The following is a 13,264-nucleotide window of genomic DNA, read 5'->3' on the forward strand; positions in this document are numbered from 1 at the left end:
CACGCTCAGCATCTGTAGTCTTCTATTTATTTTTTAACACTTTTAGCATTTGTTGTTTAGCTTGTATTTACATTTATATCATTTTCTGATTCATTCTGGCTTTCAAACTCTTTTGTTTATAAGTGACCTACCTATTTGCATGCAAATCATTTTTTGTTTTTCAGGCTACATATAGCTATTTTTGTGGTCATTGGTTCCTAATGCAAATCCTACTGTAGGAGCATTGTCACTGTTTGCGCTTTCTGTTTTCTGCCTGTATTCATCCACAAGCCTGCTTTCAACATCTTCTAGGGTATGTACATAATATGGACAAGTATCAAGTCTTGAACAAGTGTTTTATAACTATCTGGGAGACCACTGGGTAGGAGTGCTGCTACATAAAATACTATTTTTTTTCTCCCGTAGCTCACAGGCTTTCCATCATTTCAAAGGAACACCTTTTATAGCCTTGCATGGGCTACCATTTCATTAATCTACTGGTATAACTTCTAATTAAAGCTGAATGATCAAAATGTGTCTGTTTCCACGCTGCAAGGATTAACTGCTCGTTTATGTCTGCGGGATTGAGTAAAGCAGTTTTATAAGCCTAATCTCCTCCATGTAGTTATGCTGCTCCCCGCAGCCTCTTCTTCCCTGCAATTCGGTAGTTGGATGCTTATGATTTCATCAAGACCGATAAAGAGACCATAGTCCTGCATTTGACTTGAGCACGCCAAGGAAGAGTCTACTGCCTGAGTAAAATGAATGCTGTTTGCCAGGGTTGAAAGGGATCAGGTAAGTAAAATTTGCTTTTACTGTCCTTTAGACATAAACAAGTAGGTAACTTTTGCAGCGTGTGCCCCACTGCTAGGAAGGATGTGTACTGTACTTGGTCTGTGAAGATTTGATGTACTTTCTGCAGCTCATTCCACATTGGTCCATCGATTCTGCCTATATATATATATATATATGTTTGTTTCTTTTTTGTCAGAGTATAGATCTATGTTTGTTAGACATGTGCAGAATGGAAAAAATTGTTTAGTTCAGGATAGAATCATTGTGTTGCTAATTTTGTTACGTTTATTAGTTTCAGAATATGTTTAGTTTCATTTCATTTTGTTTTTATTCATTTTCAAACAAATTCCAAATTCCAAATTTTTGAAACTATTTGAATTTGGATCTGTCGAAAAATGATCAACCAATTCGAATTCTGTGTGAAGAATAGCTGGTTGTTAACCACTTGCCGCCTGCCCTATAACAAAACCACGACGGCAAAGTGGTTTCAAAATCCTGACCAGACATCATAGGACGTGATCAGGATTTTGAGCCGCTGCGCGCCCCCGGGGGCACGCATCGTGGCGATCGTTGTTGCGGGATGTCAGTCTGACACCCCGCAACTACGATCTCGGTAAAGAGTCTCCGACAGAGACTCTTTACCACGTGATCAGCCGTGTCCAATCACGGCTGATCACAGTGTAAATAGGAAGAGCCGGTGATCGGCTTTTCCTCACTCGTGTCTGTCAGACGCAAGTAGAGGAGAGCCGATCAGCTGCTCCTCTGACAGGGGGGGGTCTGTGATGATCGATTATCAGCACAGCCCCCCTGAGGATGCCAACACTGGACCACCAGGGACGCCACCAGACCACTAGGGATACCTAGCACAAGGTATGCCACCCTAGACCACCAGGGATTCCAGTCAGTGCCCACAATGGGTGCCAATCAGTGCCCACAATGGATGCCAATCAGTGCCCACAATGGGCATCACTGATTGGCATGCATTATTGTTTGGCACTGATTGGCATCCATTAATACAGTATAAAACAATACAATGCCGCCTATCAGTGCCCATCCGTGCCCATCTGTGCCGCCCATCCGTGCCCATCTGTGCCGCCCATCCGTGTCCATCTGTGCCGCCTATCCATGCCCATCCGTACCACCTATCCATGCCAATCTCTGCCAGCTATCAGTGCCAATTTGTGCTACCTATCAGTGCCCATCCGTGCCGCCTATCAGTGCCCATCAGTGCTGCCTATAAGTGCCACATATCAGTGTCCATCAATGCCACCTCATCAGTGCCACTTCATTGGTGCCAGCATTAATTCTAGCCCTAGACCTTCCTGCCCAGTTTTTTTATTTTTTGTGCTATAAAAGAAAAAAGACAAAAAATTCTGTAAAAAAAAAAGAATTTTTCTTCGTTTCTGTTATAAAATTTAGCAGATTAGTCATTTTTCTTCATACATTTTGGCCAAAATTTATACTACTACATATCTTTGGTAAAAATAAGTACAAATTGGTGTATATTATTTGGTCTTTGTGAAAGTTATAGAGTCCACAAGCTATGGTACCAATATCTGAAAATTGATCACACCTGAAGTACTGGCGGCCTATTTCAATTCTTGAGACCCTAACATGCCGTAAAAGTACAAATACCCCCCAAATTACCCCTTTTTGGAAAGAAGACATTCCAAGGTATTTTAGTAAGATGCATGATGAGTTTTTTGAAGTTGTCATTTTTCCCACAATTCTTTGCAAAATCAAGATTTGTTTTCCTTTTTTTTCACAAAATTGTCATATTATCAGTTTATTTCTCACACACAGCATATGCATACCACAAATGAAACCCCAAAACACATTCTGCTATTACTCCCGAGTATGGTGATACCACATGTGTGAGACTTTTACACAGAGTGGCCACATACAGAGGCCCAACATGCAGGGAGCACCATCAGGCGTTCTGGAGCACCCAGGACAATTCTGACATTTCTCTCCTACATGTAAAATCATCATTTATTTGCTAGAAAATTACATAGAACCCCAAAACATTATATATATATATATATATATATATATATATATATTTTTTTTTTTTTTAGCAAAGACCCTAGAGAATACAATGGTGGTCGTTGTAAATTTTTATCTTGCACGGTATTTGCGCAGCAATTTTCCGAACAATTTTTTTGGGAAAAAAAACAGTTTTGTGCTTAAAAAAAAAAAACAGTAAAGTTAGCCCAATTTTTGCATAATGTGAAAGATGAAGTTATGCTGAGTAAATAGATAGCTAACATGTCACTCTTCAAAATTGCACATGCCCGTGGAATGGCGCCAAATGTCGCTACTTAAAAATCCCCATAGGCGACGCTTTACATTTTTGTTACTGGTTACATGTTTTCAGTTACAGAGGAGGTCTAGGGCTAGAATTAATGCTCTCGCTCTAACGTTCACTGTGATACCTCACCGTTTACAGTTCGCTTCTGCATGCGAGCACATGGGGACAGGGGAGTTTTAAATTTTGTTTTTGTTTTTATTGTTCATTTTACTTTATTTTAGTTTGACATTTTTTTCCCCCCAAAAATAAATTTTTTGATCACTTTTATTCCTATTACAAGGAATGTAAACATACCTTGTAATAGGAATATGGGATGACAGGTCCTCTTTACAGTGAGATATGGGGTCAATAAGACCCCGCATCTCACCTCTAGGCTGGGAAGCCTGAAATAAAAAAAAGATTCTGGCTTTGATCGTATTGGCTAGTTGGTAGAAGCACCGGAGGGCGGCGAGGGGGGGGGCATCTATGACTGGGTATTGCATGGTATCACCGAGTATGGCTGGGTATCTCCGAGTATTGCTGGGTAATGCAGGGTATCTCCGAGTATGGCTGGGTATGGCAATTTATGGCAGGGTATTGCAGAGTATTGCAGAGTATTGGCGGGTATTGCAGAGTATTGGTGGGTATTGGCAGGGTATTGCAGAGTATTGGAGAGTATTGGCTGGTATTGCAGAGTATTGGCGTGTATTGCAGAGCATTGGTGGGTATTGCAGTGTATTGGCGGGTATTGCAGAGTATTGTTGGGTATTGCAGAGTATTGTTGGGTATTGGCAGAGTATTGCAGAGTATTGGCAGGGTATTGGAGAGTATTGGCGGGGTATTACAGAGTATTGGCTGGTATTGCAGAGTATTGGCAGGGTATTGAGGGGTTAAATTCGGTAAGCAACGAAGTGGGCACTGCAGATGCAGCCCACAGCGCTGCTGACACCGATCTCTTCCCCCTTCGCTGTACCGATCGTTTGTTTACAAGTGATCACTCTGTCATTTGACGGAGCGATCACGTGGTAAACGGCCACGATAAGTGGCCGTTTACAGTGATGCGCCGGGTCCTTTGGACCCAGCGGACATGGATGCTCCATGCCCCATGGGCCGCGCGAGAGCAGAATTCTGGGAGGCCGTTAATTAACGGCCTCTCAGAGTTAAACAACTGCCCTGTAGCGGTTAATCGGCTATGGGCCGGTTGTTAAGTGGTTAAGAACCAATGACTCATCAGTTGTCAGCAGGCTTCCCTGCCGAGAGCTGAAATGTAAACAAAGGAATTCCGGCAATAGAAAATTCAGGGAAAAAAAACAGCCAAAATCCATACCAAACCCTTATCTGATCATGCCGCTTAGCAGGCCAGGAAATGGGGGGGCAAGCGAGCAACTCCCCAAACCATACCAGACCACATGTGCTCAACATAGGGGGGTGCCTTGGGGAGGTGGGGGCCTTACTCACCCCAAAGCACCTTGTCTCAATGTTGATGTGGACAGCGGCCTCTTCCCTACAACTGTGGTCGGTGGTTGTGGGAGTCTTTGGGCGGGGGGCTTTATCGGAACCTGGAACCCCCATGTGAATCTGTATGGCCTACCCATTCACCAAAAAAGTGTAAAAAGGAAATACATGCACAACACAAGTTTTTGACAAGTCCTTTATTAAAAAATAAATGTCCTCTGGTGTAGAGTGATCATCAGTCATGATGCCCGCTGCACCGTCGGACCCGAAAAAAGAGAAAGAAAAACGCCCTCCAGCCTCGTTAAATGCTCCTGTGACTGCCTGCTCTGCCGACTGACTTTTCGTAAATAGCTAAGGGGTGGTGTCAACCAATGATGTCAGCAGGTGACCCCACCCACTTGTGACATCATTGACCAAGCATGCACCCTTGTGGGAGTTGCTTTACATACAGAATTTTGTTTAGTTGATCAAAAAATATATATATTTATATTTATTTACATTTTAGGCATTTCAGTATATCGTAAAAATGAAAATATATGAAAAAACTATAGATAACTGTTTCTATAGTCTAAAATAATATATATAATATATATTTGTTTCTTTTTTTCAAGAACACCCAACGGAAAAAAATCTTGGGATAACATGAGAAACATAAACAGTTGGATGATGATCGTGGTTTTAAAATTATTAATCATTACAAATATTTTCTTCTGGTACCGTTTTGAAAGATGTATAACATTTTGCACATGTGCAAGCACAAAACCATCCCTTGATACAATGAATTTGAAAAATAGGATGCCATCCATCAATGACTATGCCTTTGAACCCACTGGTATGTGGACTATGGAACCTTCAGGGCGTATTGGAAACCTCATAGGGCAATATGCAACACTTTATGCATTTGCTAAACTGCATGGACATCAAGCTTATATTTTACCCAGAATGCATTCAGCACTATCTAAGATGTTTAAGATAAAGCTGCCAGTTATTAATCAGGAAGTTGCAAACCGGATACCATGGAAGGCCTTCAGAATTTACAATAATTGGATGTCTAAAGAATATTATAACATCTCTGGAGAATTTGTTAAACTTTCTGGCTATCCGTTTTCATGGACCTTCTATCATCATCTCAGAAAAGAAATTCTTAAAGAATTCACTTTCCATGACTTTATTAGAGAAGAAAGCAATGCCTATCTTGCTGATATACAGGGGAACAAAACTAACACCACCTTCATTGGCATACATGTCCGTAGAGGGGACTACGTTGATATTATGCAGAAGAGTAAGAGAGGTGTACTAGCTAGCAAAGAGTACCTACAAAAGGCAATGGAGTATTTTAGAAGAAAATATAAAAACCCATTGTTTGTGGTTACCAGCAATGGGATAGATTGGTGCAAATTGAATATTAATAATTCCTTGGGAGATGTTTACTTTCTTGGGGATGGAAATGAAGGATCACCTGCCCATGATTTTGCTCTCTTGGTCCACTGTAACCACACCATTATGACCATAGGTACATTTGGCTTATATGCTGCCTATTTGGCTGGAGGTGAAACCATCTATCTTACGAACTATACTTTGCCTGATTTCCCCCGTGGCACAGGTTTTAAATATGAGACTGTTTATCTTCCTGAATGGATAGGAATTCCTGCTAATCTTTCCCCACTTTTAAAAAAGGATTGATATCTCACTGAAAGGAGAATTCATATTAAAGTAAACCTGTCACAAACTTAAATAATCTAAACATAACATTTAAAGAAGTTTGGGGTTATAAAAAAAAAAAACCCTACAGTACATGCTCACCTCTATGCTGCAGCATCAGTGTCATACTGCAGCTGTCCCATATTGGCTGTAAGCCTGAGAACTGAGCGATCGCATGGCTGCTGATCACTCTGCTCTCAGTTTGCACAGAACAGAGACTGTCAATCATTGCTCTGCTTTGCTCCTCCAGTGCTCACTGCAGCATCGGGCTAAAGAGGTGGCAGATGCAGCTGTCTCCATCACTCAGCCTCCCATTGAAAGGAAGAGCCAGCTGTCAATCAGCAGCTAGGTGGATCCCAAAAATATTGTAAGTATCATTCCAGAGCCTGGAGCAACTTCTGCCACGTCAGCTTATAGCCCGCTGTCAGCTGAGTCTTGGTCATAGCAATGAAAAATAAGAGAAGTATGCCTTTGGCCATACCTATCTTAAAATATATATATGAACAGAGCCTAGTGAAAGTCAAATGTCAAAACAATCAGGAACTCCCAAGATACAGACAATTGAATTTAAATGTGAATATTATTTTTCACACACACTGTTAGCTTTAAAGCCCTGGCAACCAATACACTGCCCACAGACTGCATGTGGTCTACTAGCCATCTATGTGAGGCCTGTGGGTTATTGGGCACCAGTCAGATTGCACAGTGGCAGCGACCATTGTACAAGTAAAGTCTTGGCCTGGGGGGGGGGGGGGGGGGGGGAGAAAGGGCAGCGTGAAATCTTGTAATGGGTAAGTGATCAACAATAGCATGGAGGTTACCATTTCACTGCCCTGACCGTCTGTGCAGATGGGTGGTTAACACTTTCAATGCTGTAGCACCCCTCCGACCCCCCAAAGGCAGGACAGAACCTCCAGATGCCAGGGACCGGCTAGCATTTCACCCCAGGGCTGATTGCATAGGTAAAATGGGGGGGGGGGGACTAAGACAGGTTATTGAGTTAGGGGTCCCAGATACCATAGAAAATCACTTACAGAATCTCCAGATGTAAGCACATTCCCAAATTTCAGTGCATCCTCCAAGTGAGTCACTAGGCCCTTCTGACAGGCCAACCTTCTTCCCGGCTCTCTCCAGCAAGGGGCATCCCCTGGGTCTGCTCTTTAGCATAGCTTCCTCCAAACTTGGCCTAACAGCAGAGCTCCATCCAGCAGCAGCTCCCTAGGCCCCTATGGAAAGGGCAGCTGCCCTTTCCCTATAATGCATAAGGAAAGGGCAGGGTAAATAAACCTAAATAGTAAAGAACATTTTACAGCATCAAAACAATATGAAAACAGTATGCTTTACATCCAAGCGCTACAGTAACCTCACTATCTACTATAGCTCCCTGGAAACAAATAGCGCTCAAACCCTTACTCTGATAAAACCTGGAGTAGTGCACATGGAAATAATGTTTACAGCATGATATATTTGCCTAAATGGTACTGAAATATGCGGTGTATTGTTTAACGGTAATCTGCTTTTAAACTGTGGATCTGCACTGAAATATCTTTAAAATTCTGAGAAGAGATAAATTCCCTGTTTTTGTACAACTAGGTGCCAGCACAACTGAGCATGATCAGAAATGCAAGCTCCTCTCATTTTAGCTCCCGTGGCTTTTTTACAGGGTGCTATTGTAAATACCAAAATTAGCACTGGGCTAAAATGTGTTTTTTGAGAGTGAAAATCAGTGCTATATAGTCCAATGCAAGTTTCAGCCATTGATTCTAATGGTACAATTTTAACTTCCCAAAATAAATACTTTTCTTGTTGAGATAAAATGTATCTTTCTCTGAAATACATTTTCCTTGCAACAATGTTGCTTATGCTATTTTGTTTTTAAAAATGCTAGATTGTGGAATGTTTTGATGTTTTAGTAAAATATATTTTTCACTGTCACTTTTACCTTTTACTCTCTATCTCACAAAAACCTCACACAGGTGTCTTTACAAACCACAAAAAATACCATTGCTGATGGAAATTTAAAATGGGTCACAATTAGGGATGAGCTTCGAGTTAGAGTCGAACATACGTTCGACTCGAACATTGGCTGTTCGTAAGTTCGGCGAAGTCCGAACATTTTGGTCCGTTCGCGTCAAATTCGTGTGGCGCTCACGGCCCACAATGCACTGCGATGGCGCAGTGCATTGCTGGCTCGTGGTTGGCCAAGCATGCACTGTGACCCCGCATGCTTGGCCAATCGCAGCGCCAGCAGCGAGGAGAGCCATGATTGGCCACAGGCAGGATGCCTGTGGCCAATCATAGCTCAGGCTGTGTAGTGCACGCCCCACACTATATAAGGCCGCCAGCGCGGCGGCCTCGTGTAGTGTGTTGGCGTCTGAAGCAGTGGGTGTTCTGTGTACCTTCAACACAGTACACACCGATCGTTTTCGGCCGATTTTCGATCTTGCTGTTGTGTAGTGGTTATTGTCTGCGTGCCCTGACCGCAGTATACACCGCTATATTCACCTCACCTATATAGCTAGTGATCTATCTTTTATAATAGAGCTTGCAGTCAGTAGTGTTAGGAGATAGTGCGTGCTCTGTACCCAGTACATACCGCTATATCCACCTACATAGCTCTTCTCTATTTGAGCCCACTTGCCATCTGCAGGAGTTATTGGAAGTTGTGTGTGCTTCCAGCACAGCACAGTATACATCTGTATATACCCCTTTATCTCTGGTGTTCTATAATAAAGGCATCTGCAGGAGTTAGTGGGTGTTCTGTGTACCTTCAACACAGTACACACCGATCGTTTTCGGACGATTTTTGATCTTGCTGTTGTGTAGTGGTTGTTGTCTGCGTGCCCTGACCGCAGTATACACCGCTATATTCACCTCACCTATATAGCTAGTGATCTATCTTTTATAATAGAGCTTGCAGTCAGTAGTGTTAGGAGATAGTGCGTGCTGTCTGCGTGCTCTGTACCCAGTACATACCGCTATATCCACCTACATAGCTCTTCTCTATTTGAGCCCACTTGCCATCTGCAGGAGTTATTGGAAGTTGTGTGTGCCTCTAGCACAGCACAGTATACATCTGTATATACCCCTTTATCTCTGGTGTTCTATAATAAAGGCATCTGCAGGAGTTAGTGGGTGTTGTGTGCCTCTAGCACAATATACACTACCCAACTGCTTTTTTACCCAACTCCCTTCAGGCCATTACCATGTCTGGAAGGCCAGCAAGGAGAGGCAGACAGGCGCGAGCCGATAAAAGAGGACAAGCAGGCTCTGTGTCTAGAGACAACAGTGCTGGTCGTGGACGCGGTGCATCGTCATCAGCATGTGGCCATGGGACACGCTTGTCCTTTTCGGCAGCTGGACATGTTGAACCGCAACATGCCAACGACTTGGTAGAGTGGATGACCAAGCCCTCTTCATCCTCCTCATCCTCTCTCACCCAGTCTCAGGGTACTAGCAAAGCAGCTGCCAACGCATCGTCTTCTCTCCTCTCAATGTCATCATCAGTGACTCCTTCCCTAGACCCACCACGTCCTCCTGAGGAGTCTCCTGAACTCTTTGAGCACAGTGTTGGGTACATGCTCCAGGAGGATGCCCAGTGTTTTGTGGGCTCTGATGATGACACTCAGCTAGAGGAAGGCAGTAGCGTGAGCGCAGAGAGAGGGGATGCTCAAGAAGGACAGCAATCTGGCAGTCATGTTCCACAAGCTGCAGCATACTGCCAGGTTTGCTACAGCGATGAAGAGGGAGGGGATGATGAGGGCACTGACTCCACGTGGGTGCCTGGAAGGAGAGAGGAGGAGGAGGAGGAGGAGGAGGAGGAGGCAGATGTCCAAGAGGCAGGATGCCCTCCGGGGGCCAGCTTAGGGGCAGCACACCGACTGAATCACACCGCAGAGCTCCGCCTGTGCAGAGCGCTGCCTCTGCGCGTTATTCTAAAAGTTCTTTGGTGTGGGCCTTTTTTGAGACGAGCGCATCAGATCGCACCGCTGCTATTTGCAACATATGTCTCAAGCATATCTCACGTGGCCAAAACATCAGCCGCTTGGGCACCACATGCTTGACCAGACATATGTTGACCTGCCATGCAGCTCGTTGGCAAGCGTACCTCAAAGACCCACACCAAAGAACAAAGTGGACCTCTCCTTGCTCCTCATCAGCTGGCATCTCCAACCCCACTAGACCTTCAGTCCTCTCTGAAACCTGCTCTGAGAGGAATGAAGGTGTAGAATTAGGTGTGTCACAGCCAAGTGCTTCCGGGAACTCTGCTAGCGGTACACCCACGTCCGATTATAGCAGGCAAATGTCCCTGCCCCAGCTGCTGGACCGGCGAAAGAAGTTCACTCCCAGCCATCCACATGCCCAGCGGTTGAATGCTAGCTTGGCTAAATTGCTAGCACTTCAACTGCTGCCTTTTCAGTTGGTAGACTCGGCCCCCTTCCGTGAGTTTGTACAATGTGCAGTTCCTCAGTGGCAGGTCCCCAAACGCCACTTTTTCTCACGGAAGGCGATTCCGGCTCTCTACCGGCATGTGGAAGGCAATGTCCTTGCCTCGCTGGACAGGGCGGTCAGCGGTAAGGTGCATATTACCGCTGACTCATGGTCCAGCAGGCATGGACAGGGACGTTACTTGTCTTTCACGGCCCATTGGGTCACTCTTCTGGCAGCTGGGAAGGATGCAGGACAAGGTGCAGTAGTGTTGGAGGTTGTTCCGCCACCACACCTCCAAAATGCTACTATTGGTTGTGACACACCTCTCTCCTCCACCCCCTCCTCTTCTTCCTCCATGGCCTCTTCCAGTGCTCTGTCCTCAGAACCAGCGGTGCTCCGTAGGCGTTCCAGGGGCTACGCAAGTACGCAGGCAAAACGATGCCATGCCGTGCTTGCGCTGGTTTGTTTGGGGGACAGGAGCCACACTGGGGCGGATGTTTTGTCAGCTCTGCAGGGGCAGGCCGAGAGGTGGTTGACGCCACGCCAGCTTAAGCCAGGAATGGTGGTTTGCGACAATGGCACCAACCTCCTCTCCGCCCTCCGACAGGGACAACTGACCCATGTGCCCTGTGTAGCTCACGTCCTTAACCTGGTGGTGCAGCGGTTCTTGGGCAGGTACCCCGGCTTACAGGATGTCCTGAAGCAGGCCAGGAAAGTCTGTGTGCATTTCCGCCGATCCTTTAATGCCTGTGCTCGGCTGGCTGAGCTCCAAAAGGAGTTGAACCTGCCCAAGAACCGCCTTATATGTGACATGCCCACCAGATGGAACTCAACATTGGCCATGCTGCAGCGGCTGCACACGCAGCAGAGGGCCATCAATGAGTACCTGTCTTGGTTTTCCTATCGGAGGGGATCAGGCCTGACTTCCCTCCTGTTACCTTGAAGATGGTGGAGTCTAACTTGGCACCAAAGAGATTTGCGTCATCATATGGAATTCTGCACCAATTTACTTTGGATGCTGTATCGGCCATCCATGGTTTGAGCCATAGCGCTCTTCTCGCTGTTACGGAAGCTAGCATAGCCCTGGCTGAAGATCTTATAATGTCTACTGATGCCTCTGCTACAAAGTCCCCTGCTAGCTTGATTTCTTGCAGAGAGGAAATAATCTTTCCCATTTCGATGCCATCCCGTAGGTCTTTTTCTATTTTAGATGCCCATCCCGAGATGGCTCTGGCCACTGCTGCTGTGGTAATCGCTGGTCTACAGGCTCCCCCAGCCGTGGAATATGCCTTTTTCAGTTCTAGGTCAGCGGCGCGATCCCGATGTGCTCGTGTCACCCGGACACGGCACATCTCAGATCGGTAGGAGGGCTCTGTGATTGGCCTTCCTGATCACATGACGGCCGTGTCCAATCACGGCCGTCATGTGATGTAAACAAACAGCCGGTTGCTAGGCAATCGGCTCTCCTCTCCTCACACGGAAGTCACCGCTGAGGAGAGGAGAGCAGAACGCTGCAGCCGGCTGATGATCAGTGAGTATGGGCTGCTTTTTACAGCTTTTTACTCACTGATCATCAGTGTAGTGTAAACACACAACACACCACACAGTATAAACACAGTCCCCACATATGTCCCCAAAACACACATGTCCCCAAAACATACATGTCCCCAAATAATAAAAACACATGTCCCTAATAATAAAAACATGTCCCCCACATATGTCCCAATGATTATCTGCACACATATGTACGTGATCACCTGCACACATATGTACATGATCATTTGCGTACATATGTCCGTGATCACACAAACCAATTATTATACACTTAACGGAATTTTTTTTACCAAAAACATGTAGCAGAATACATTTTGGCTTAAATTTATGACAAAATTAGATTTTATTGGATTTCTTTTCAAATAGAAAAAAGAAAATATTGTTTTTTTTCCAAATTTCCGCTATTTTTGCGCTTATATCGCAAAAAAAAAAAACGGAGTCGTGAATAAATAACACCAAAATAAAGCTCTATTTGTGCGAACAAAATGATAACAATTTCATTTGGGTACAGTGTAGCATGACCGCGCAATTGTCACTGAAAGCGCTAGAGCGCTGAAAGCTGAAAATTGGGCTGGGAAGGAAGGGGGTGAAAGTGCCCTGTATTGTAGTGGTTAAAGCTTACTTATTGCCAGAATTCTGTAGCCCCCTGAGACCACCAGAATGGGGGTTCCCTCCATAGAAGCTCCTTTAGAGACTGTACAGGAAGGACTTCCAAACACGAGAGGCTTGAACCTGCTGGGGCGAATGCGGTAGAGGCTTATTCATCTGTAACAGGAAAACCCTGTCCGTCCAAACTGTCAGGTGAGGATAAAAAAGAGAATGCAGCCGGGGTCTCCCCTTCAAATTTATAGTTAATCCAATCCTGTCAGGTTGTGGGGGCGGAGTCACAACCCAGTGTGTGCTGCCATGAAGGTGTCAGGAAAATGTGATATGTGAAAATGTGATACCAACATCAGAAATCAAAATGTAATTCCCAAAAATCAGAGGGTAACATCACTATTCTACACTCCAAATATCATGGAATAAACAAGAAGAATAACTCTTGAGTAATGTAATTCC

At 44.9% G+C, this 13,264-nt stretch overlaps 1 protein-coding gene across 1 annotated transcript; it reads left to right on the top strand.

Moving 5' to 3' along the window:
• The first annotated feature begins 5,134 nt into the window (after positions 1-5,134).
• Positions 5,135-6,957, top strand: LOC143933199 (galactoside alpha-(1,2)-fucosyltransferase 2-like). Its single transcript, XM_077456115.1, has one exon. It carries the CDS (start codon positions 5,162-5,164, stop codon positions 6,200-6,202), a length of 1,041 nt encoding a protein of 346 aa, XP_077312241.1. The 5' UTR covers positions 5,135-5,161; the 3' UTR covers positions 6,203-6,957.
• The last annotated feature ends 6,307 nt before the right edge of the window (positions 6,958-13,264 follow it).

Source organism: Lithobates pipiens, unplaced genomic scaffold (assembly GCF_037356315.1).
Source record: "Lithobates pipiens isolate NorthernLeopardFrog02 unplaced genomic scaffold, aLitPip1_a1.2 Scaffold_27, whole genome shotgun sequence".
NCBI classification, from domain to species: domain Eukaryota; kingdom Metazoa; phylum Chordata; class Amphibia; order Anura; family Ranidae; genus Lithobates; species Lithobates pipiens.

Coding starts and splice junctions, on each gene's coding strand:
- LOC143933199 (XM_077456115.1), top strand. CDS start 5,162: ATGAGAAACATAAACAGTTGGATGATGATCGTGGTTTTAAAATTATTA.